At 47.4% G+C, this 25,117-nt stretch overlaps 1 protein-coding gene across 4 annotated transcripts; it reads right to left on the bottom strand.

The window, feature by feature from the left end:
- Positions 1-23,906, bottom strand: QPCT (glutaminyl-peptide cyclotransferase). 4 transcript variants are annotated; one of them, XM_038772723.1, is made up of 8 exons: positions 23,714-23,765; positions 19,858-19,940; positions 17,820-17,966; positions 12,363-12,641; positions 6,681-6,857; positions 5,253-5,352; positions 3,212-3,328; positions 1-185 (listed from the first exon to the last, which is right to left on the bottom strand). In XM_038772723.1, exons 3-8 carry the CDS (start codon positions 17,892-17,894, stop codon positions 40-42), a joined length of 894 nt encoding a protein of 297 aa, XP_038628651.1. In that variant the 5' UTR covers positions 17,895-17,966; positions 19,858-19,940; positions 23,714-23,765; the 3' UTR covers positions 1-39. The 4 variants fall into 4 exon arrangements, with proteins under 4 accessions (XP_038628651.1, XP_038628647.1, XP_038628649.1 ...); XM_038772719.1 differs by lacking the exon at positions 19,858-19,940 and having other exon boundaries at positions 23,714-23,906; XM_038772721.1 differs by lacking the exon at positions 19,858-19,940 and having other exon boundaries at positions 6,681-6,773; positions 23,714-23,906.
- Between the last annotated feature and the right edge of the window lie 1,211 nt (positions 23,907-25,117).

Below are 25,117 nucleotides of genomic sequence, written 5' to 3'. Positions count from 1 at the left end.
TTCTGAAAACATTTTTAAAATGAGGCACAAACACAGTGTTTACAGGTGAAGGTATTCTAACACAAATACTTGTATGATTTTGCTGAGGTTGTCGATAGTTGGTTTGTCCAAGTTTTCTTCGTTGTCTTCCATGGTGTGCCAGACGACGGGGAACGGGGATGAGATCAGATGTAGGACCGGAACCCCTAGATGAAACAACAAATGTCAATTTGTGACGACCAGCGCTTAGTACAGTGCCTGGACCATAGTCAGCGCTTAACAAATCAATCAATCGTATTTATTGAGCGCTTACTGTATGCAGAGCACCGTACTAAGCGCTTGGGAAGTACAAGTTGGCAACATATAGAGACAGTCAATCAATCAATCGTATTTATTGAGCGCTGTGTGCAGAGCACTGTACTAAGCGCTTGGGAAGAACAAGTTGGCAACATACAGAGACAATCAATCAATCAATCGTATTTATTGAGCGCTTACTGTATGCAGAGCACTGTACTAAGTGCTTGGGAAGTACAAGTTGGCAACAGAGACAGTCAATCAATCAATCAATCGTATTTATTGAGCGCTTACTGTATGCACAGCACTGTACTAAGTGCTTGGGAAGTACAAGTTGGCAACAGAGACAGTCAATCAATCAATCAATCGTATTTATTGAGCGCTTACTGTATGCAGAGCACTGTACTAAGCGCTTGGGAAGTACAAGTTGGCAACATACAGAGACAGTCTCTACCCAAAAGTGGGCTCACAGTCTAGAAGACTGTGAACAAATACCATTTAAAAAAAAAAAATCAAAGCCAGCAAGGCTTTGAGCATGGATAAAGAAATGATTAAAGCCACCAGAGTTATCTAAAACTCGCATTCCAGATGTCTCAGAAGGGTGTCCGTAGCTGCTATTTCACGGAATGCCACTCCCAAATTAAATGATTACTCTCTTTCGCCTAGACTGGAAGCTCACTGTGGGCAGGGATCGTTTCTGCTAACTCTGTCGTATTGTGCTCTCCCCGGTGCTTAGTGCAGTGATCTCCACATAGTAACCGCTCCATAAATGTCACTGATGGATTGGTTGATGGATTGATTGATTCTCTCAGCCTGCCACCTTCTCCAAAGGGATGTTTCCTAATTCAGGGGCTCTCGGTGCTCGGAGGGTTTCAAGGGTGAGAGTGGGAGCACGCCAATGCCACTCCCAAATTAAATGATTACTCTCTTTCGCCCAGACTGGAAGCTCACTGTGGGCAGGGATCGTTTCTGCTAACTCTGTCATATTGTGCTCTCCCTGGTGCTTAGTGCAGTGATCTCCACGTAGTAACCGCTCAATAAATGTCACTGATGGATTGGTTGATTGATTCTCTCAGCCTGCCACCTTCTCCAAAGGGATGTTTCCTAATTCAGGGGCTCTCGGTGCTCGGAGGGTTTCAAGGGTGAGAATGGGAGCACTCCAATGCCACTCCAAAATTAAATAATTACTCTCTTTCGCCTAGACTGGAAGCTCACTGTGGGCAGGGATCGTTTCTGCTAACTCTGTCGTATTGTACTCTCCCCGGTGCTTAGTGCAGTGATCTCCACATAGTAACCGCTCCATAAATGTCACTGATGGATTGATTGATTGATTCTCTCAGCCTGCCACCTTCTCCAAAGGGATGTTTCCTAATTCAGGGGCTCTCGGTGCTCGGAGGGTTTCAAGGGTGAGAGTGGGAGCACTCCAATGCCACTCCCAAATTAAATAATTACTCTCTTTCGCCTAGACTGGAAGCTCACTGTGAGCAGGGATCGTTTCTGCTAACTCTGTCGTATTGTACTCTCCCCGGTGCTTAGTGCAGTGATCTCCACATAGTAACCACTCAATAAATGTCACTGATGGATTGATTGATTCTGTCAGCCTGCCACCTTCTCCAAAGGGATGTTTCCTAATACAGGGGCTCTCGGTGCTCGGAGGGTTTCAAGGGTGAGAGTGGGAGCACGCTGCTCATCTGCTCCCTCAACTTCCCCAAAACATAGTGGACAGTGGGACAGAGGGAGTCAGAAGGACCTGTGTTCTAGCCCCCACTCTGCCACTCATCTGCTGTGTGACCTCGGGCAAGTCGCTTCACTTCTCTGGGCCTCGGTTCCCTCAGCTGTCAAATGGGGATGAAGACTGTGAGCCCCCCGTGGGACAGGGACTGTGACCAACCCGATTATCTTGCATAATAATAATAATGATGGCATTTATTAAGCGCTTCCTATGTGCAAAGCGCTGTTCTAAGCGCCGGGGAGGTGACAAGGTGATCAGGTTGTCCCACGGGGGGCTCCCAGTCTTCACCCCCATTTTACAGATGAGGGAACTGAGGCCCAGAGAAGTGAAGTGACTTGCCCAAAGTCACACAGCTGACAATTGGCGGAGTCGGCATTTGAACCCATGACCTCCGTATCTACCCCAGGGCTTTGTACAGTGCCTGGCACATAGTAAGCGCTTAACAACTACCATGAAAAAGAAAACGGAAACAAAAAACATGCCCGCTGCACAGGCATGCCCCCATCCCATTTAAAGCATTCTTGACCTCTGGGGAAGAGAAAGGAACCCTCTGTGAACTCGGGACTGGCATTTTTATTTTACTTGTACATATCTATTCTATTTTTTTTATTTTGTTAGTATGTTTGGTTTTGTTCTCCGTCTCCCCCTTTTAGACTGTGAGCCCACTGTTGGGTAGGGACCGTCTCTATATGTTGCCAACTTGTACTTCCCAAGCGCTTAGTCTAGTGCTCTGCACACAGTAAGCGCTCAATAAATGCGATTGATTGATTGATTGATTGATTGAGCGCTTACTGTGTGCAGAGCACTGTACTAAGCGCTTGGGAAGTACAAGTTGGCAACATATAGAGACGGTCCCGACCCAACAACGCGCTCACAGTCTAGTCTGATTATCCTGAATCTACCCCAGTACAGTGCTTGGGACATAGAAAATGCTTAACAGATGCCACAGATATCATTTGTTATTATAAATGTTTAAAACTTGTTTCTTCTCTGAGGGTCTTTTCCTTCCTCTCCCCCGCAAAGACTGTCAGCTCCTTTTGAACAAGAACTGCCTTCAATTTATATATATATATTTTTAATAGTCCCAAGAATCTAGTATAATGCTAAATACCAAGCAAGCCCGGAGCCAATGTTAGTAATAGAAGTGATGACAAAGCAGACACACGGCAAATTCAGCTGACCCCTGAGAAGATGGATGTATATTACCTCTTCTTAAAAACGGAATATGGTCATCCTCGATCAGCCCCCGGTACAAGACACTCTGAAAGTACGGCGTTTCCAGCGAGTGATTCGTCAGCAAGCCCAAGCCGTGTAATCGCTGTTCTACGATTCAAAGTTAGAACGACGGTAAGCAAACTGTTCAAAATCAGAGGTGGCCCCTTCCTTAAGGGGCTTGGGACCTTGTCATTCATTTCATGCATTCAGTCGTGTTTATTGAGCGCTTACTGCGTGCAGAGCACTGTACTAATAATAATAATAATGATGATGGCATTTATTAAGCGCTTACTATGTGCAGAGCACTGTTCTAAGCGCTTGAGAAGTACAAATTGGCAACACATAGAGACGGTCCCTCCCCAACAACGGGCTCACAGTCTAGAAGGGGGAGGCAGGAAACAAAACAAAACATGTGGACGGGTGTCACGGCGTCAGAACAAATAAAGCTAGATGCACATCATTCACAAAATAAATAGAATAGTGAATATGTACAAGTAAAATAGAGTAATAAATCTGTACAAACATATATACAGGTGCTGTGGGGAGGGGAAGGAGGTAGGTGGGGGGGAGTTTCCTAGGCCATCTTCCTCCTTTGTTGCTAGGAGGTATCTGCTGGGGGACGGAGGTGGGGAAGGGATGCTTGCCAAGGGGTTACAAAGTCTAAGCCTTCTCATGGCAGGGGGGATGACAGAGTTGGGGAGTGAAAGGAGGAGAAGTCGTGGAAAAGAGGAGAGAAAAGAAAAAGGCGGGAAGTGAGATACGAAGAAAAGGCATCTAATAATATCAGTGATAATAATGATGAATTTATTCGTTAATCAATCAATCGTATTTATTGAGCGCTTACTGTTAAGCATTTACTATGTTCCATGCACTGTACTAAGCGCTGGGGTCGATACAAGCTAATCGGGTTGGACACGGCCCCCGTCCCACGTCGGATGCACAATCTGAATAGGAGGGAGAGCGGGTACTTAATCCCCATTCTACAGATGGGGAAACTGGGATCCAGACAAGTTAAGCAACTTATCCAGTTGAGAAGCAGTGTCCGGTATCCAGCGAGAAGTTGGACACATCTCTTGGCGGAATCAGGGCTATCTGAGAGGACGCCCAACGCTACCACTGGCATCCTTCCAGAATAGCTGGGACGGATGGGGCGGTTCACCAAAGGGGAAGAAGGAGAGGTCAATCAGCAAACAGCAGGCAGAAGCCATAGTTTGTGGCAGGGAACGTGTCTATCACCTCTCTAATATATCCTCCCAAGCGCTGAGCTTGATTGATTGGTTTATTCACTCAATCGTATTTATTGAGCGCTTACTGTGTGCAGAGCACTGGACTAAGCGCTTGGGAAGGACAAATCAGCAACATCTAGAGACGGTCCCTACCCAACAACGGGCTCGCAGTCTAGTGGAGTATGGTCGTAGCAATGGTCCGATCAAGTGAGGTTAATGGGATAAGAAGGGAGACAGATCCCAGGGTCCCTTTAATAATAATAATAATAACAATAATAATAATAATAATAATAACAATGGCATTATTAATAATATAATAAATAATTATAATATAATTATAATAATAATATCAATAATAATAATAATGGCTTCCGCTGTAAAATGCTAACTTCATTCAGAGAACACCAGGGTCAAGAAAACATCATAAATGGTACTCGGTGGGGGGAAAAAAATAACCAAGTGAAAAACTGTTAAAATCCCAAAGTTAATTAAAATTAAATCATCAATTTTGCAAGGCAAAGGCAGGTCAGGCAAGGCCAAGCCACCAGCCAGCCTCAGGACAAGAGGATAAGAGCCCTCAGTTAGGAGAAGACCAGATGAGAGAGAGATGTCCAGGATAGTGAGTCTAGAGACCTCAAAAAGGAAGGGTCAGAAACAAGGATGAGGCAAATCCTGGGCAGTAAAGCAGGCTGAGAGAGACACGAAAAGGATGTTTTAGAAAGCACAATGTTTCAAAGTGCTGGAAATATTTCTTTTCTGGGAAAGAAGTAGCCACGTTTTATTGTGGAAAACCAGCAGCGTCTTACCAATTTCTTGGAGTCTGTTAAACCAGCGGACAGGGTTTTGAAAGAATTTGGGAAAGACTGGGTTTGGAGCCCCCATCAAATCCAGGAGCACAAACAAATCCTAAAAGAAAAGAAGGTTGACAGTTTCTGTAGCAATCCCACGTAACTGAACAATCTCACCCTGTAATGGAAGAGGAGCAGCTTATTTATTGAGCGCTTCCTGGGTGCAGAGCACTGGACTAAGCGCTTGGGAAGGACAAGTCGGCAACTTATAGAGGCGGCCCCTACCCAACAACGGGCTCACAGTCTAGAAAAATACCCTTAGCTCTTCAATAACTAGAGTCAGTGGGGCTATTTATGAAGTGCTTACTAGGGCCCCAGCTCTGTGCCAAGCACTGGGCTAGATACAAGATAATCAGACCAAATTCAGTCCCTGTCCCACACAGGCCTCCCAATTTTGAGGAAGGGAGAGTAGGGGTCTTTTGCCCCATTTATGATGAGAAAACTGAGGCACCAAGAAGTTCAGTCCTCCCCCTTCTAGACTGTGAGCCCGCTGTTGGGTAGGGACTGTCTCTATATGTTGCCGACTTGTACTTCCCAAGCGCTTAGTACAGTGCTCTGCACACAGTAAGCGCTCAATAAATACGATTGATTGATTCCGTGACTTGTCCACGGTCACACAGGGGACCAATATCAAAACTGGGATTAAGACACTGAGTTTCCTTATTCTCAGTTCCAGGTTCTTTCCACGAAGCTGCGCTGCCTCCAGGGTGGAGATGAACGAGGAAATTTAATAATACTATAATTATGTCAGAAAACTTGGAATTTTGCGGGCCCAAAACGTACATCCTTTATAAATCTGCAGAACCTTTATAGTGGCTGGGCATTTCCAAATGAAAATACCAGACATAACGGTGTCTGGTGCCTTATCGGTTCCAGACGGGGGACAGACTAACCCAAAATCAGATTGTCTGGTGGAAAGCCAAGTGACCGGCCACCTTAGTCAGGATTTGGAGCTGTGGGAGAGGCCGGAGGCCAGAGACCAGTGTCTGGTGTCGAGGAATGGAGCCAGACCTTCTCAGTCCAGGCCAGATGACATTAAAATTTGCTACGCCCTCGATGCCCCGGGATGCAGAGCTAACGGGGAGCTGAAGAAATGGGGCTTTACCTAGGATGAAAATGAATGCAAGAGATTTCATTTGCGGGCTGCCATTTTTCTAGACTTCTGCTAGTCGGTAGCGAACCCCCATTGTACAGTTGGGGAAACAGGGCTAGAGAAGTTAAGTGACTAGCCCAAGGTCACCCAGCAAGCGATTGGCAGAGCCGGGATCGGAACCCAGGTCTTCCGACTCGCAGGCCTGTGCTCTTCCCATTAGGCCAAAATGCCGTTTGGTGTGCGGTGAGCCTTGGTTGTCTCTTTCCCTCCACCCTAACGAGGTGTTCACTCACAATGCCGTGCAGCTGGTTTGTGTCCGTCGCTCCAGGAGGGTGTGGGGTAGATTCCATCTTCTGGGCTAAGTGCTGAGAGCCGTACAGGGAATCCTGAGGAGACCAGTGAAGAAACGCCTCTTCCCCATCAAAGAAAATGAGCTGGAGGGACAGGTCTGGCCTGGAAGCTAAATTATTCTGGCGAGGAAGCAGATATGAATGCTAATAATAAAGATAACTAGTCTTTCCCACGAGTCTGGCAGACATTTAAAAAGATAAACGGCAGAGAAATGGGGGGCCGGGAGGGGGGAGAAGGGAAACAGATTTGTGGGAAAAAGAAAGAGGAATTTTCCCAAATGTTAAAACGCAAGAGGATTTCGGGCAGTGGATGAAACACTCCCCAACCCCTTATATGTATATATGTTTGTACATTTTTTTTACTCTATTTATTTATTTAATTTATTTGTACATATCTATTCTATTTATTTTATTTTGTTAGTATGTTTGGTTTTGTTCTCTGTCTCCCCCTTTTAGACTGGGAGCCCACTGTTGGGTAGGGACTGTCTCTATATGTTGCCAATTTGTACTTCCCAAGCGCTTAGTACAGTGCTCTGCACATAGTAAACGCTCAATAAATACAATTGATGATGATGATGATCCTGTAATAAATATTACTTCATCAGATTATCGGCGGGTGGAAGTTCCTTCGTGAGAGTGCGTTGCGGACTTTAGGAGATGGAGAGTATTCATTCTTTCAGGCCACGAGGGAAACTTTTTGTAATCTGCCACCAAAATGTCCTGGGCAGCTCACTTTTAAGGAATAGATTTTACACTGTTCAAGGGAGAGAGGCCTCAATATTAAAGCAAAGCAGCAATAGAGAGAGAGTGTGTGTGTTTGTGTGTGTGTGTATTACTGACGCTAAGCACAAGTACTTTGCCCAAACTAAATATAAGGAAAATATTACCATTATCATCCTAAATCTACCATTATTCTAACTAATCTGATGACCTCTCCAGACATCTGAAAACTGTGGGGTTCCAAGATGAAAGAGCGAGAATCCACTGTGTTCAGTACAATGAATGAAATGTACGATTTCATGCTTGCACGCAGTTACTCATCTGGGAAAATCCAAATTATTTTCTCGCTTATAAAACCGAACCCAAAAGAGGGGTGGTAAATTTGAATCCTTATTCGCCAGGCTAAATGAGAGTCCAGTTCCATCTCACCAGTAACAAAGGTAATCGCTTTCACAAATGTATTCCGAAATCGGATTTCAAATCCTTGTTGCATTAGTTCCTTTGGGAACCTCGTTAGAAGGGTCATGACTATCATCTTCCCTTTTTTTGAAGTTCTTCCTCAGGCTGAGGTTTACTTGACCTTGGTTCACATCATCTGTAGGTTAGCCGTTGTTCATTTCACTGAGTGGCCTTTAACTGGGAGCCTTGATGATTTAGTAAAATCAGAAAAGGATTTTCCCGGCACCCACCTCTTACTCCACTTCCCAAAACTCAAGCTGTCAGTTCCTCTAGACCGTAAGGCCTCGTGGGCTGGTGACTTGTCTACTAACTCTGTTTTATTGTACTCTCCCAAGCGCTTATTTCAGTGCTCTGTCCACAGTAAGCGCTCAATAAATTCGATTGATTCATCAGGCAGTCAGTCCATCTTTTTATCGAGTGCTTACTGTGGGCAGAGCACTGAAATAAGCGCTTGGGAGAGTACGATACGACAATATAACAGACACATTCCCTGCCGCCAACGAGCTTACAGTCCAGAGGAACTGATTAAGTAGGAACTCCGCTGAAATGTTGTCCAGTTTAAGCTGGGGACGTGGTCCCCCCCAGTACCGTGATTTAAAGTCAACTGTCCATCCTCGCTTTAAATGCAACTCTAAAGATCAAACTAGACCCCCCAGCCCCAGCTCACTTGTCCAGCCCCCAGTTCCCCAGGGGCAGTCAAATGGGAAAGCAAGCTTTCTGCCCCGCCAGCGTCCAAGAAAAAGTGGTTGGCTCATCCAGTCTGTCAACAGAATTGAGCATTCACAGACCGGCGGCCCAACTCCCGCCCACATGTACACGGAAAGCAATAACGATCCTGTTCCTCTTTCACAATACCGGTCTCTGCCCTTGCCACACGAAATGCCTGGCCTAACTGATGGCTGAGCTGAGTGGAGTACGTGCAAGCTTGCCTGATCCTCTCAGACCTTATTTCAGGAGCAAAAAATGAAGAAGAAAATGGCATCTGTTGCCTGCGAGTGAAGTTTCTGTTGCGTTTAGGGCATCTAACCTTGGGCGAGACATCCGAAGACAGTGACGTCGGCCTGACTTTTTTCCACTTCCCTTCGGAACACAACAGAAACAGAGGGACTTTCCCGTTGGAATATGGGGGCAAAAAGGTGGCGGGGATTTTAGACGGGGGTGAGGACTGGGAGGGAATGGGCTTCAAGAGGCTCCTAGGCCCGGAGTGAGCCCCTTGGAACTGAAATCACGACCAAAAATTCCAGGAGGAACTCACGCTGAGAGGATAACAACAGCCGTTTTCTCCACAACTGAGCTGAGATTTCCCGATGATAATAATAATAATAATAATAATGGCATTTATTAAGCGCTTACTATGTGCAAAGCACTGTTCTAAGCGCTGGGGAGGTTACAAGGTGGTCAGGTTGTCCCACGGGGGGCTCACAGTCTTAATCCCCATTTTACAGATGAGGTAACTGAGGCTCAGAGAAGTTAAGCGACTTGCCCAAAATCACACAGCTGACAATTGGTGGAGCTGGGATTTGAACCCAGGACCTCTGACTCCAAAGCCCGGGCTCTTTCCACTGAGCCACGCTGCTTCTCTAGATAATAACAATGATGCACGTGGCCTGGGCTTTTATCAACTTGCAACGTGCTTTGCCTCCTCGCAGATGCGAGCACCTCACAGATGTGAAATGCCAACCATCTGCGGTAGCGAAAAAAGTGGCACTTCATCTCATAAGCTTGACACCTGTCCACATGTTTTGCTTTGTTGTCTGTCTCCTCCTTCTAGACTGTGAGCCCATTGTTGGGTAGGGACCGTCTCTATACGTTGCCGACGCTTAGTCCAGTGCTCTGCACACAGTGAGCGCTCAATAAATACGATTGAATGAGTGAATAAGCAAAACCACCAAAATGGACAGGAGGCATCCGTCTCCTTCTAGAAATTAGTTGCTCCCCTTCCACAGGAGGACTTTGGACCAATGCATTTGAAAAGCGCAATATTTGAAATACTTCCCTCTACATAAAAAAGTAATTTCTAAAAGGAGAGGGAAGTATTTCAAATATTGCGCTTTTCAAAAGCATTGGTCCAAAGTCCTCCTGTGGAAGGGGAGCAACTGTCAGAATGATAGCCATGGTATTAGTTAACCGCTTCCTATGTGCTAAGCGCCAGGGAAGGCATGAGATAATCAGGTCCCACATGGGGCTCATGGTCTAAATAAGAGGGAGAACAAGTATTGAATCCCCATTTTGCGGATGAGGGGACTGAAGTTCAGAGAAGCGAACTGACTTCTCTTCTAGACTGTGAGCCCACTGTTGCATAGGGACTGTCTCTATGTGTTGCCAACTTGTACTTCCCAAGCGCTTAGTACTGTGCTCTGCACACAGTGAGCACTCAATAAATACAAGTGATTGATTGATTGATAGGGGACAGAGTCGGGATTATGTATATTGGACCAGTATATATGTTTGTACGTATTTATTACTCTATTTTATTTGTACATATTTATTCTATTTATCTTATTTGGTTAATATGTTTTGTTTTGTTGTCTGTCTCCCCCTTCTAGACTGTGAGCCCGCTGTTGGGTAGGGACCATCTCTAGATGTTGCCAGCTTGTACTTCCCAAGCGCTTAGTGCGGTGCTCTGCACACAGTAAGTGCTCAGTGAATACGATTGAATGAATGAATGGAGAGGATCACCTGTGGTGCCCGCTGAAGCTTTCCCTGGGAGAGAGGGAAGGGCATCACAACTGTTCTAAGCACTGTTCTAAGCACTGGGGAGGTTACAGGGTGATCAGGTTGTCCCACGGGGGGGGCTCACAGTCTTCATCCCCATTTTACAGATGAGGGAACTGAGGCCCAGAGAAGTGAAGTGACTTGCCCAAAGTTACACAGCTGACAAGTGGTGGAGCTGGGATTTGAACCCATGACCTCTGACTCCAAAGCCCGGGCTCTTTCCATGTATATATACATAGATACATGTATATATACATAGATACATTTATATATACATATATACACATATGTATATATATTTGTACTATTTATTTCTCTATTCATTTATTTTACTTGTACATATCTATTCTATTTATTTTATTTTGTTAATATGTTTGGTTTTGTTCTCTGTCTCCCCCTTCTAGACTGTGAGCCCACTGTTCGGTAGGGACGGTCTCTATATGTTGCCAACTTGTACTTCCCAAGCACTTCGTACAGTGCTCTGCACACAGTAAGCGCTCAATAAATACAATTGAATGCGTGAATGAATGATTTGGAGGCAGAGGTCATGGGTTCAAATCCCAGCTCCACCAGTTGTCAGCTGTGTGACTTTGGGCAAGTCACTTCACTTCTCTGGACCTTAGTGACCTCATCTGTAAAATGGGGATTAAGACTGCTAGACCCCCGTGGGACAACCTCATCACGTTGTAACCTCCCCAGCACTTAGAACAGTGCTTTGCACATAGTAAGCGCTTAATATATGCCATTATTATTATTATTATTATTATTATTATTTATTGAGTGCTTACTGTGTGCAGAGCATCACCATCATCATCAATCGTATTTATTGAGCGCTTACTGTGTGCAGAGCACTGTACTAAGCGCTTGGGAAGTACAAGTCGGCAACATATAGAGACGGTCTCTACCCAACAACGTGCTCACAGTCTAGAAGGGGAAGACAGACGACAAAACACGTGGACGGGTGTCAAGTTGTCAGAACAAATAGAATTAAAGCTAAATGCACATCATTAACTTCACTTCTCTGGGCCTCAGTTATCTCTTCTGGAAAATGGGGATTAAAGTTGCGGGCCCCACGTAGGACATGGATGGTGTCCAGCTTGATTATCTTGTCTCCACCCCAGTGCTTAGTACAGTGCCTGGCACCTAGTGAGCCCTCGACAAATGCCATTAGAGAAAAAAAAAAAAAGGTGGTACCCTCCGCGGATCACCGGGGAGTGATTTTGTTGGAGGGGAGTGTGCAACCTTTTTATATCAATCAATCAATCATATTTATTGAGCGCTTACTATGTGCAGAGCACTGTACTAAGCGCTTGGGAAGTACAAATTGGCAACACATAGAGACAGTCCCTACCCAACAGTGGGCTCACAGTCTAAAAGGGGGAGACAGAGAACAAAACCAAACATACCAACAAAATAAATAGGATAGAAATGTACAAGTAAAATAAATAAATAAATAGAGTAATAAATATGTACAACCATATATACATATTTATATCCACATCGGTTATATCAGCCGCCTACACCTTCGCCCCTGCTAAGGGGAGACACGGACTTTATATGTGTCCAACTTTGTATCACTGAGCAAGTCACCCAGGACGTGTATAATAATAATAATGATGATGACGGCATTTGTTAAGCGCTTACTATGTGCAAAGCACTGTTCTAAGCGCCGGGGACGTTTCCACGTGGACCGCACGGGATCCTAGCGATCGAAAGGAGCGAAGCCGTTACCTTCAAGGACAGAAACCGCTTGTCCAAAGAGCGGGCTAAGGTCAGCAACATGGCGCAGGGCACGGCCGAGTCGGTGGCTCCCACAAACACTCTGTTATCCCAGCGGGGAAAATACTTGGAGTCGTAGTGGCAGGCGAGTACCAGGTGACGCTTGGCGGGAGGGTTGATGGTGGCAACAATATTCGAAAACGTCCGGTAACCATACGGGGTGAGGCTCTCAAAAGCGTCTACTTCCAGCTCCCAGCCTGCCTGGAGTCTCCTGAGGCGCTGCGTGATATGCTGGAAGAAAAATACGAGTGAGCGTTTCCCCATCGCCCCGTCCGCCGCCAGGCCGCCACCCATGCTTCTCCACTCCTGTGAAATTAATCCATCGTATTTATCGAGCGCTTACTGTGTGCAGAGCACCGTACTAAGCGCTTGGGAAGTACAAGTTGGCAACATAGAGAGACAGGCCCTACCCAACAGTGGGCTCACGGTCTAAAAGGGGGAGACGGAGAACAAAACCAAACCTACTAACAAAATAAAATAGAATAGATATGTACAAGTAAAATAAATGAATAAATAGAGTAATAAATATGTATAAACATATATACAGGTGCTGTGGGGAAGGGGAGGAGGTAAGATGGGGGGATGGAGAGGGGGACGAGGGGGAGAGGAAGGAAGGGGCTCAATCTGGGAAGGCCTCCTTCTGCCCTGGGTCCAGCGGGAGAAAACGTCCAGAGAGAGACAGATCAGGGTCCCTCCGCCGCTCACAACCACCACCTTCGTGCTTACCAGTGCCTCATCCTACAAATAATCCTATGTGAGCATTTCCTCCTCCCTCCTCCTCCCTTTCCTCCTCTACCGGCTCTCAACCTCGGCACTCGGTGATAGCCCTCTGCAGACAATCGAAGGCATTTATCGAGCACTTGCTGCGTGCAGAGCACTGCGCTAAGCACTTGGGAGACTTCCGTATGAGTCGGTAGACGCGGTCCCCGCTCACAAGGAGTTTACAGCTCGTTTTTGTTGTCTTATGCTGTTGAATCCTCCCCCTCCTAGACCGTGAGCCCGCTGTTGGGCAGGGACCGTCTCTATATGTTGCCAACTTGTACTTCCCAAGTGCTTAGTCCAGTGCTCTGCACACAGTAAGCACTCAATAAATACGATTGAATGAATGAATGAATGAATGAGTGAATTGTGTTTGACCCATAGCAACGCCATAGACACATCTCCCAGAACGCCCCACTTCCATCTGCAATCGTTCTGGTACTTCCCAAGCGCTTAGTACAGTGCTCTGCACACAGTAAGTGCTCAATAAATACGATTGAATGAATGAATTGTGTTTGACCCATAGCAACGCCATAGACACATCTCCCAGAACGCCCCACTTCCATCTGCAATCGTTCTGGTACTTCCCAAGCGCTTAGTCCAGTGCTCTGCACACAGTAAGCGCTCAATAAATACGATTGATTGATTGATTGATTGATCCATAGAGTTTTCTTGGTAAAAACAGGGAAGCGGTTTACCATTGCCTAAACGAGTCTCCGCCCTCAACTCTCTCCCGTGCTGCTTTGCCCAGCGCAGGGGAGTTTTGATTTGTAGCAGATGGCCTTCCACTTGCTAGCCACTGCCCAATCAATCAATCGTATTTATTGAGCACTTACTGTGTGCAGAGCACTGTACTAAGCGCTTGGGAAGTCCAAGTTGGCAACATATAGAGACAGTCCCTACCCAACAGTGGGCTCACAGTCTAGAAGGGAGCTCAGGCCTCTGCTTGAGTCTCCCTCCTGTAGTTGTGACTGGTAGAGGACTGGAAACTCTCCAGGTGCCACCCTGAGAGGCCTTAAAGCTTACAGAAATGAAAATAGCAGACTCTCCCAGTAAGTAAAGCATCCGTCCGGTACCCTCCCCAACCCAACCATGTGGGGGTTTATCTTGAGATCCAAAGCTGGGGGACGGATCGGAAGGGTCTCGTGGTCAGTGTCTGACCGTGCCGGCAGTCAGGAGCCCGAGAAAGAGACCTCACGGTGACGTGCGGTTAAAGGGATTTACGGAACGCGCGGGGACAAACTGTAATGATGAGGAAATTGGAAAATTTGGCAGACAGCTCCAAACTCCCGGTCATCCTTTCGTCGGGGCTTAGCCAATTTTGTGCTCAGTTAGCCAGTCGGTCAGTTGTACTTATTGAGCGCTTCCTGTGTGCAGAGGACCATGCTAAGTGCTTGGGAGAGTACGATGTAACAACAAAAGCGACACAATCCCTGCCCTCACTGTGTGACCTTGGGCAAGTTGCTTCACTTTTCTGTGCCTCAGTTACCTCCTTCTAGACTGTGAGCCCACTGTTGGGTAGGGACCGTCTCTATATGTTGCCAACTTGTCCTTCCCAAGCGCTTAGTACCGTGCTCTGCACACAGTAAGCGCTCAATAAATACGATTGATTGATTGATTGTAAAATGGGGATTAAGATTTATGTGCACTATGTGGGACAGGGACTGTGACCGACCCGATTAGCTTGTATCTACCCCAGCTCTTAGTACAGTGCCTGGCACATAGTAAGTGCTTAACAAATACCATCCCCCATCCCCCCCATCTTACCTCCTTCCCTTCCCCACAGCACCTGTATATATGTATATATGTTTGTACATATTTATTACTCTATTTATTTTACTTGTACATATCTATTCTATTTATTTTATTTTGTCAGTATGTTTGGTTTTGTTCTCCGTCTCCCCCTTTTATCATCAATCGTATTTATTGAGCGTTTACTGTGTGCAGAGCACTGTACTAAGCACTTGGGAAGTCCAAGTTGGCAACATATAGAGACGGTCCCTACCCAACAGTGGGCTCACAGTCTAAAAGGGGGAGAAGGAGAACAAAACCAAACATACTAACAAAATAAAATAGAATAGATATGTACAAGTAAAATAAATAAAGTAATAAATATGTACAAACATATATACATATATACAGGCGCTGTGGGGAAGGGAAGGAGGTAAGATGAGGGGGATGGAGAGGGGGACGAGGGGGAGAGGAAGGAAGGGGCTCAGTCCGGGAAGGTCTCCTGGAGGAGGTGAGCTCTCAGTAGGGCCCCACTGTTGGGTTGGGACTGTCTCTATATGTTGCCAACTTGTACTTCCCAAGCGCTTAGTACAGTGCTCTGCACATAGTAAGCGCTCAATAAGTACAATTGATGATGATGATGATGAAATACCACAATTGTTATTAAGAGGTAGAACAGCCTCTGAGGGCCTTGGTGGTCTCAGCATGCCTCGGGGGGGCTACTAAAGAGGTCTCTGCAGCCCCAAGACACAAAAGACTCTTTCTCTTGGGGAAGGGGAGGCTTTTGGCTATAGTTCCTAGGATAGGATCCAGAGAAGCAGCGTGGCTCAGTGGAAAGAGCCCAGGCTTTGGAGTCAGAGGTCATGGGTTCGAATCCCGGCTCCGCCACATGTCTGCTGTGTGATCTTGGGCAAGTCACTTAACTTCTCTGAGCCTCAGTTACCTCCTCTGTAAAATGGGGATGAAGACTGGGAGCCCCGCGTGGGACAACCTGATCACCCTGGATCCTCCCCAGCGCTTAGAACAGTGCTTTGCACATAGTAAGCGCTTAACAAATGCCAGTTATTATTATTATTATTATTATTCCTACAGCCCGGCCGCAGGGAAGCAGAGCGATCACCTCGGCGGGAAGCGGCCGCGGAGCTCGCGGACTGACTCCCAGCAGCGAGGGCCAGGCCATGGGGTCGGCCCTGCGTGCCTACAGCGTAGTCTGGTGACTGAGGCAGGCAGGGATTTGGGGGCCAAGAAGGAGTTCTTCCGTAAAAAAAAAAAATGGAAGAAAAAAAATAACTTGCTCTATAGTTGGACTGATCTAGAAACCAAAATGCACAAGATAGTTTCTACAGTATTTTAATTCTATTTCCAAATACTCAGCTCGGGATAGCCGACTAAAAGATGAAGTCCGGAAAAAGTATGGAATATTTTTTAAAAAATTAGCCCCTGTTTTCAATCACATAAAATTTCAGGCTCAAATCGAGCGTTTACTGAGGGCAGAGCATTGTTCTAAGCACTGGGTAGAATACAATATAACAGTTGGTAGGCACGTCCCCTGCCCTCTGTGAGCTTACAGTATAGAGAAGGAAGTTCAATATCTTCTTAATTCGATTTTACATAATAATAATAATAATGATGGCATTTATTAAGCACTTACTATGTGCAAAGCACTGTTCTGAGCACTGGGGTGGTTACAAGGTGATCACTGGAAAGAGCCCGGGCTTTGGAGTCAGAGTTCATAGGTTTGAATCCCGGCTCCGCCAATTGTCAGCTGTGTGACTTTGGGCAAGTCACTTAGCTTCTCTGTGCCTCAGTCGCCTCATCTGTAAAATGGGGATGAAGTCTGTGAGCCCCCTGTGGGACAACCTGATCACCTTGTAACCTCCCCAGTGCTTAGAACAGTGCTTTGCACATAGTAAGCACTTAATAAATGCCATTATTATGAGAAGCAGCGTGGCTCAGTGGAAAGAGCACGGGCTTTGGAGTCAGAGGTCATGGGTTCGAATCCTGGCTCCGCCACATGTCTGCTGTGTGACCTTGGGCAAGTCACTTAACTTCTCTGAGCCTCAGTTACCTCATCTGTAAAATGGGGATTAAGACTGTGAGCCCCACGTGGGACAACCTGATCACCTTGTATCCCCCCAAGCGCTTAGAACAGTGCTTTGCACATAGTAAGCGCTTAACAAATGCCAACATTATTATTATTATTATCAGGTTGTCCCATGTGGGGCTCACAGTCTTCATCCCCATTTTCCAGTTGAGGGAACTGAGGCCCAGAGAAGTGAAGTGACTCGCCCGAAGTCACACAGCTGACAATTGTCGGAGCTGGGATTTGAACCCATGACCTCTGACTCCAAAGCCCGGGCTCCTTCCACTGAGCCACGCTGCTTCGCTAATAGCAATATGCCAAGCTGGCTTTAAAATTCTGCTTTCTTTTCTAACAGTGACCCGTCTTTGGCAAAAAACACCATACCATTCTGAGGAGTAGCATAACCTGGTGGAAATACTAATAATAATAATGATGGCATTTATTAAGCGCTTACTATGTGCAAAGCACTGTTCTAAGCGCAACAGGAAAGAGCTGGGCCTGGGAGTTAGAGGCCTTGGGTTTTGACCCTGCCTCCACCCCATGTGGGCTGTTTGACCTTGGTCAAGTCACTTCTTTAGGCCTCAGTTAGCTCATCTGTAAGATGGGGATTCAATACCTAGTCTCCCTCCTAGATTGTGAGCCCTGTGTTGGACAGGAACTGTGTCTGACCTGGTTATCTTGTATCTTCCCCAGTGCTTAGAAGAGCGCTTGACACATAGTCAGCGTTCAACAAATACCACCATTATGAAGTAGTGGGAGTTAATAGAGTAGTTGTGCCAGTAGTAGTAGCGTTTATTGAGGGCCCACTGGTGCCGTGAAAGCGATTAGGCGGTCACCTGGCGAGCCACATGACTTCCTGGTGATCCTGGGTATCTTTCAATCAGCAAAGGTTGTAAGTCATCATGCCACATTTCAGAAATATTGGTCCCTGCAGCTACTCGCTGGACAACAACAGCATCCAAAACACGAGGTTCATGGTGATACTACAGAGAGAAAGAAAGGGAAAATGAAAGGTTAAAATTTGGCATCTCACTGTGCTTAACTCTTATGATTATGGAAGGAACAATTATCAGTGCCACTTCTCGGCTGTGTGACCCTGGGCAAGTCACTTAATTTCTCTGGACCTCAATTTCCTCATCTGTAAAACGGGGATCAGTACCTGTTCTCCCTCCTTCTTAGACCGTGAACCCCGGGGCAGGTAGGGGCTGTATCCAAGCAGCTGGATCTTATTAGGCGCTTACTATGTGCGAAGCACTGTTCTAAACGCTGGGGGGGATACGAGGTGATCAGGTTGTCCCACGTGGGGCTCACAGTCTTCATCCCCATTTTACAGATGAGGGAACTGAGGCCCAGAGGAGTGAAGTGAGCCCACTGTTGGGTAGGGACCGTCTCTATATGTTGCCAACTTGGACTTCCCAAGCGCTTAGTACAGTGCCCTGCACACAGTAAGCGCTCAATAAATACGATAGAATGAATGAATGAATGAGAGTACAGTACAACCATGACTGTACAACTTGACACCCGTACACATGTTTTGTTTTGTTGTCTTTTTCCCTCTTCTAGACTATGAGCCCGCTGTTGGGTAGGGACCGTCTCTATGTGTTGCCGACTTGTACTTCCCAAGCGCTTAGTACAGTGCTCTGCACACAGTAAGAGTTCAATAAATACGATTGAATGAATGAATGAATGAATGAATCTTGTATCTACAAGTTTAGTACAGTGCTTGGTATATAGTAAAAGCGCTCAACAAACACCATGAAAGAGATTGTCAAGATCTCACCTTCTTCCTAGAAAAAAATCATTTTGTTGAACTTTAAAACTAGTGAACCCCCTTAACTGTAAAAACCTACCAATTCTATGAATGCTTGTCCTAGCACTGCTCTTGTTCAGCACGGCAATACCGTGGTGACATAAAGAAATAACTTGGACTATTAATGTTCCATTTTTTAACATTTAGCAAAAATTACCAGCAGTTAGTGACAGTCTCAGAAATCCTCCTCCTTTAAAGAGATAAGATTTACGAAACCAATGCTGAATTTCAAACAAAACACATACCAATATGAAAACCAACAATATATGAGAAGCAGCATGTTGGGTAGGGACCTTCTGTATGTGTTGCCGATCTGTAGTGCCCAAACGCTTGGTACAGTGCTCTGCACACAGTAAGCACTCAATAAATATGATTGAGCGCTTACTGTGTGCAGAGCAGTGGACTAAGCGTTTGGGAAGTACAAGTTGGCAACATATAGAGATGGTCCCTACCCGACAATGGGCTCACAGTCTAGAAGGGGGAGACAGACAACAAAACACAACATGTGGACAGGTGTCAAGTCATCAGAATAAATAGAAGTAAAGCTAGATTAGATGCACATCATTAAAAAAATAAATAGAATAGTAAATCTGCACAAGTAAAATAGAGTGATAAATCTGCACAAACATATATACAGGTGCTGCGGGGAGGGGAAGGAGGTAAGGCGGGGGGGATGGGGAGGAGGAGAGGAAGGAGGGGGCTCAGTGTGGGAAGGCCTCCTGGAGGAGGTGAGCTCTCAGTAGGGCTTTGAAGGGAGGAAGAGAGCTAGTTTGGTGGATGGGCAGAGGGAGGGCATTCCAGGCCAGGGGAAGGACGTGGGCCTGGGGTCGACGGCGAGATAAACCTCTCTCCCTAGGAGACCCAAACTTCTGCTGCTGCATGGTGAAGAAGAAAAGAGCAAGGTAACAGCAAGGAAAATAAAGAGCAAATATTTTGAAGATGATAAAGGGAAGACTCGGTCAGTAGAGCATCACAGTTGAAAACTGGGAGAAAACTGGAGCACACAAATGAGCGTGGCACCCTGCAATCAGTCAATCAATCAATGGTATTTATCGATCGCTTACACTGTGCAGAGCGCTGTTCTACGTGCGTGGGGGAGTACGATCGAATCGGTAGACCTGAATCCCGCCCTCAAGGAACTTACAACCTAGTGGGAAGAGATGGATATTAAAATAAATTTCAGATAGAGGAAGCGACAGAGTGTAAGATTACGTAAAAATAAGTGCTCTGAGGATGAGGAGAGTATCAAAGCACTTAAGGGATACGGGCACTGCAGTGAAGCAAGAAGAGGCTCACTTTGAGCAGTAGGTTTGAGAGGATTATGAGGCACAGACGTGAAAGAAAAATAGTGTTGAGGTTGCAAACAACAAATATGACGGTACGGCGACCCGTGGAGTTTAGGGATGAATCATGGAAAGCCTCTGAGGTATAATTTCAAGAAGGGCTTTGAAGATGGGCAAAGTACGGTCTGTTGATTTGATATAGAAGGGAGTTCCAGGAAGAAGTAAAGGCACGGCCAAGAGATCAGCGATGGAAAGAGATGAAAACAAGGCACTATGACTAACTCGCTTGAGATCGTCAGTGGTATTTATTAAGCGATTACTACGTACAGAGCACTGTAAGTGCTTGGGAGAATAGAGAAGCACCATGGCTCAGTGGAAAGAGCACAGGCTTTGGAGTCAGAGGTCATGGGTTCGAATCCCGGCTCCGCCACATGTCTGCTGTGTGACCTTGGGCGTCACTTCACTTCTCTGAGCCTTAGTTACCTCATCTGTAAAATGGGGATTAAGACTGTGAGCCCCACGTGGGACAACCTGATCACTTTGTATCCCCCCCCCAGAGCTTAGAACAGTGCTTTGCACATAGTAAGTGCTTAACAAATGCCAACATTATTATTATTATTATTACACCAGAGTTGGCAGATAGGTTCCCTCCACAATGAGCTTACAGTCTAGAGGGGGAGATCAAACATTTAGGTCAGCGGTCTGCATGGTAAGCCCTCAATAAATACAAGTGATTGATTGATTGATCGATTGCTTCCAGGAGGCCTTCCCAGACTGAGCCCCCTCGTCCCCCTCTCCATCCCCCCGTCTTTCCTCCTTCCCTTCCCCACAGCACCTGTACATATGAATATATGTTTGTACATATTTATTACTCCATTTATTTGTTTTACTTGTACATATCTATTCTATTTATTTTATTTTGTTAATATGTTTGGTTTTGTCCTCTGTCTCCCCCTTCTAGACTGTGAGCCCACTGTTGGGTAGGGACTGTCTCTATATGTTGCCAACTTGTACTTCCCAAGTGCTTAGTACAGTGCTGTGCACACAGTAAGCGCTCAATAAATATGATTGATTGATTGACTGATTGAGAGAGACAAAGCATGAGAACTGAGGAGAAGGGAGTGAACGGGAAGGAGAGAGAAAGAGTGAGACCTGAAGGTGTACCTTATCTGGGCCCCACAGTAGAATGAAGACACACAGTCTCTTTTCCAGAAGAAAGGAAGAGGGAGAAATCCAGATGTGTTGAGGTAGCTCCTAGCCAATCACAAGACTGCCAGTCCCTACAAAGGCTTTTTTATTACGTATTTTGTGAAATTCATGCAGTGTGACTTGGTTTTTTATAAGGGATCTGTGGTCCCAAATGAAGAAATCATAGAAAGACAACCTCAGAAGTTCAGCCAGTTTTATCTCAGTTTTCATTCAGTATGCACAACTTCCAACTAGCTCTCTCACTGATATTTCTACACATCTGTGGCTCCCTCTTATAACTGGCCAAATTTCCGTGCCGCTACAAATTGAAATTGAAGTAAAGTTAGGAAACGGTTCTCCCTTTTTTCCCCCAAGCACATATTCAATGCCACTAGGTTGAGGGGCACACCCTGTTTCCAAAGTAATGGAAACAAATCTGTTCTGTATTTACTTTGCCTTGCTGAAGTGGACACCCTAGCTTTGAATCCCCCAGATAATTGTCATATGGCAGCCTCCAGGATATTTGATTAAACGGTCAATCCATAGATCATAGCTAGCTTGTTGTTTGATTTCTTTTTAAGGCTGGTAATATCAAAGGAAGAAAGAAAATCAAAAAGGGAAATTTACAGTTCAGGGGGCATTCGAGTAAGATACGGAGCTTCAAAAACAATTTAATATCATACGGCATTGATTTGAAATTCTGATGAAAGTCAACATAAAAGGGATGTCTGGTCCAACAAAATTCATTTCATCTTCATTGCAAACAAAACTTCGGTAAAAATGCTTAAAGTCAAAATATCTTCTTCTAGTCACACCAAATCACCCAGCCCAATACATTCAGGTGCATATATCCTCTGGCTCTTCCAAGGAATCAGGTAAACACGGATTGAATTAACAGAAAGTTAAAACGTCTTTCTGATGGGTTGACTCTACTGTACTATCAGACCTTCGATCAAACCTTTTCACTTCGATGCCTGCTTTCATTAATGTCGTTAGATTGTTTTTTCTCCAGAGACCATTTCCGCCATGAAGTAAGACTCCTAAATTTCAAACGCCGCCAGCAATTTCACAACTGGTTATGCAAATGAAAAAGCGAGGATGAAGAAATTGTTTGCTGAAAATGATGGCTTCACATTCAAGGCATTAAAGTCCTCTCATTCTGTTCTCCTTGTTTACTTTGCTCCGGAGGCTGAGGCTGAAATTCCTCTAACTTGCCTCTGCGATGGGAACGAAGCCAACGGCCGCCCCATATTTCTTGGAAAGGAGAAAGAGAAAAGGGTACTCTGCCCGCTAAGAGCCCATATGGGCCTGATGCTAAATGCCGGCTCTGCCGACCTGGTTCTGCCCTGTCCTGACGGGTGAGGGATCTGGGCGGTGAAACTTCCTTCATTCAGTCGCATTTACTGAGCGCTTACTGTGTGCAGAGCACTGAACTGAGCGCTTGGGAAGTACAATTCAGCAACAAATAGAGCCAATCCCCGCCTACCACGTGCTCATGGTCTAGAAGCGGGAAGACAGACATCAAAACAAGTAAATGGGCATCAGTAGCAGCATTATAAGTAAATAGAATTAGAGATCTATACACATCATTAATAAAAATAAATAGAATTACAACGCTAAATAGGTACATATATGCACGAGTATCCTGATTGGCGGGCCTGGATCTGGGGATGGAGGCCTTCTTAGGGTCACACCTGTGGCATCCCCCTGTGGGAGGCAGGGGCGGGGGGTCCCCATCTCCTGTGCCCTGGCTATCGGGCCCTTAAAGAGTGGCATGGGGAGGGAGAGGAAGGGGCAAGAGGGAAAGGACAAGAGGACTCTCTCCCTTCTCGGTCTTGCGTGAGGTTCCCCTGCTGAGGGACACCCCCTCCCACACCTGTCCCCAGGCTCACACTCCTCTCTCCCCCCACCTCCACCCAGGAGAGCATCCCCACCGATACCCAGGCGCAGCCCCTCTTCTGCTCCTCCATCCAGGAGGAAGACCACTTCCACGCAAGCCCACCTCCCCCTATACCCAGGCGCATTCCCCCTCCCCTCCGGCCAGGAACAAGCCCACCTCCAGCCAAGCCCACCTCCCCTATCCCCAGGCACCCCCCCTCCCCTCCCCTCCAGCCAGAAGGAAGACCATTGCCACCCAAGACCACCTCAACCTCTATGCAGGGGGACCCCCTCCCCTCCCCTCCAGCCAGGACCAAGCCCACCTCCCCCCAAGCCCACCTCCCCCTGTACCCAGGTGTACCCCCTCCCCTCCCCTCCAGCCAGGCCCAAGCCCCCCTCCCCCTTCTCCAGCCCTCCAGCCAGCTGCCCCTCCCACACACCCCCGACCCCCAGGCAGACAGACAGACAGACAGGGACAGACACAGACAGACAGACGGACACGAGGCATCGGTCGGTGTGGGGCCAGGCAGCCCCCCCGGGCCCCCTCCCGTTGGGTCCCCGTCCCCCTCACCTTGCGCCGGGCCCAGGCCGGGTGGCCCCTTGCCCTTAGGGCGGGCTGGCCCAGGGGCGGCAGCAGCAGCAGCAGCAGGAGGAGGAGGAGGAGTTGGAGCGGCGGCATCCCCGGGGGCAGCATCCTCAGGGGCAGCATCCCCGAGGGCGGCAGGGCGGAGGGCTGCCCGCCTGCCCACCCGCTCCCAGGCCCTTCTCGGCCCAACGCCGCCGCCACCGGACCCACTGACCCACAGACCGACCGCCCCCGCCTCCTCCTGCTCCTCCTCCTGCTGCTCCTCCTTCTACTGCTCCTCCTCCTGCTCCTCCTCCTCCTTCCACTGCTGCTCCTCCTCTAATCCTCCTCCTCCTGCTCCTCCCTCTACTGCTCCTTCTCCTCCTGATCCCCCCGCCTCCTGTTTTCTCCTCCACCTGCTCTTCCTCCTCCTTCCACTGCTCCTCCTCCTCTGATCCTCCTCCTTCTGTTCCTCCTCCACCTGGTCCTCCTCCACCTGGTCCTCTTCTTCCTGGCCCTCCTCCTCCTGCTCCTCCTTCTACTGATCCTGCTCCTCCTGGCCCTCCTCCTCCTCCTCCTGGCCCTCCTCCTCCTGCTTCTGATCCTGCTCCTCCTCCTCCAGGTCCTCCTCCTCCTTTTTCTCCTCCAGCTCCTGCTCCTTCTCCTCCTGGTTCCCTTCCTCCTCCTCCTCCTCCTCCTGGTTCTCCTACTTCTAGTCATCCTCCACCTGGACCTCATCCTCCTGCTCTTCCTCCTCCCCCTCCTCCTCTGATCCTCCTTCTTCTGTTCCTCCTCCACCTGGTCCTCTTCGTCCTGGCCCTCCTCCTCCCGCTCCTCCTTCTACTGATCCTCCTCCTCCTCCAGGGCCTCCTCCTCCTCGTTCTCCTCCTGCTCCTGATCCTCCTGCTCCTCCTTCTCTTCCTCCTCCTCATTCTCCTCCTTCCAGTCATCCTCCACCTGGTCCTCATCCTCCTGCTCTTCCTCCTCCTCCTCCTGGTCCTTCTCCTTCTGCTCTTCTTCCTCCTCCTCCTCCTGGTTCTCTTCCTCCTCCTCCTCCTCCTGGTTCTCCTCCCTCTAGTCATCCTCCACTTGGTCCTCATCCTCCTGGTCCTTTTCCTCCTGCTCCTGACCCTCCTCCTCCGCCTGGTCCTTCTCCTCCTGCTCCTGATCCTCCTCCTCCTCCTGCTCCTGGTCCTCCTGCTCCTGATGCTCCTCTTCATAGTCCTCCTCCACCTGGCCCTCTTCCTCCTGCTCCTGGTCCTCCTCCTCCACCCCCAAACTAGTTGCGGTCACACATGTCGGGGAAAGTGGTGGCGACGGCAGCAAGAGGTCAAGGAAGAGGAGGAGGAGAATGACAAGGAGGAGGAGGAGGAGAGGGCTTGGCTTCCCTCCATGAACCATCAGGTCCCC

Source organism: Tachyglossus aculeatus, chromosome X1, assembly GCF_015852505.1.
Source record: "Tachyglossus aculeatus isolate mTacAcu1 chromosome X1, mTacAcu1.pri, whole genome shotgun sequence".
Lineage (NCBI taxonomy): Eukaryota > Metazoa > Chordata > Mammalia > Monotremata > Tachyglossidae > Tachyglossus > Tachyglossus aculeatus.
The sequence above is the reverse complement of the archived record's forward strand: the minus strand, read 5'-3'. Positions and strand labels throughout refer to the sequence as shown.

Bases quoted from the DNA above. Each gene is read 5' to 3' on its own strand.
- QPCT (XM_038772719.1), bottom strand. From the start codon at position 23,851: ATGCTGCCCCTGAGGATGCTGCCCCCGGGGATGCCGCCGCTCCAACTC. The intron at 12,642-17,819 runs GTGACCGCCTAA...TTTTTCTTCCAG, and splicing joins GAAGTCATGTGGCTCGCCAG to CATATCACGCAGCGCCTCAG. The intron at 5,353-6,680 runs GTGAGTGAACAC...CTTTTCTTTTAG, and splicing joins CAAACCAGCTGCACGGCATT to GATTTGTTTGTGCTCCTGGA.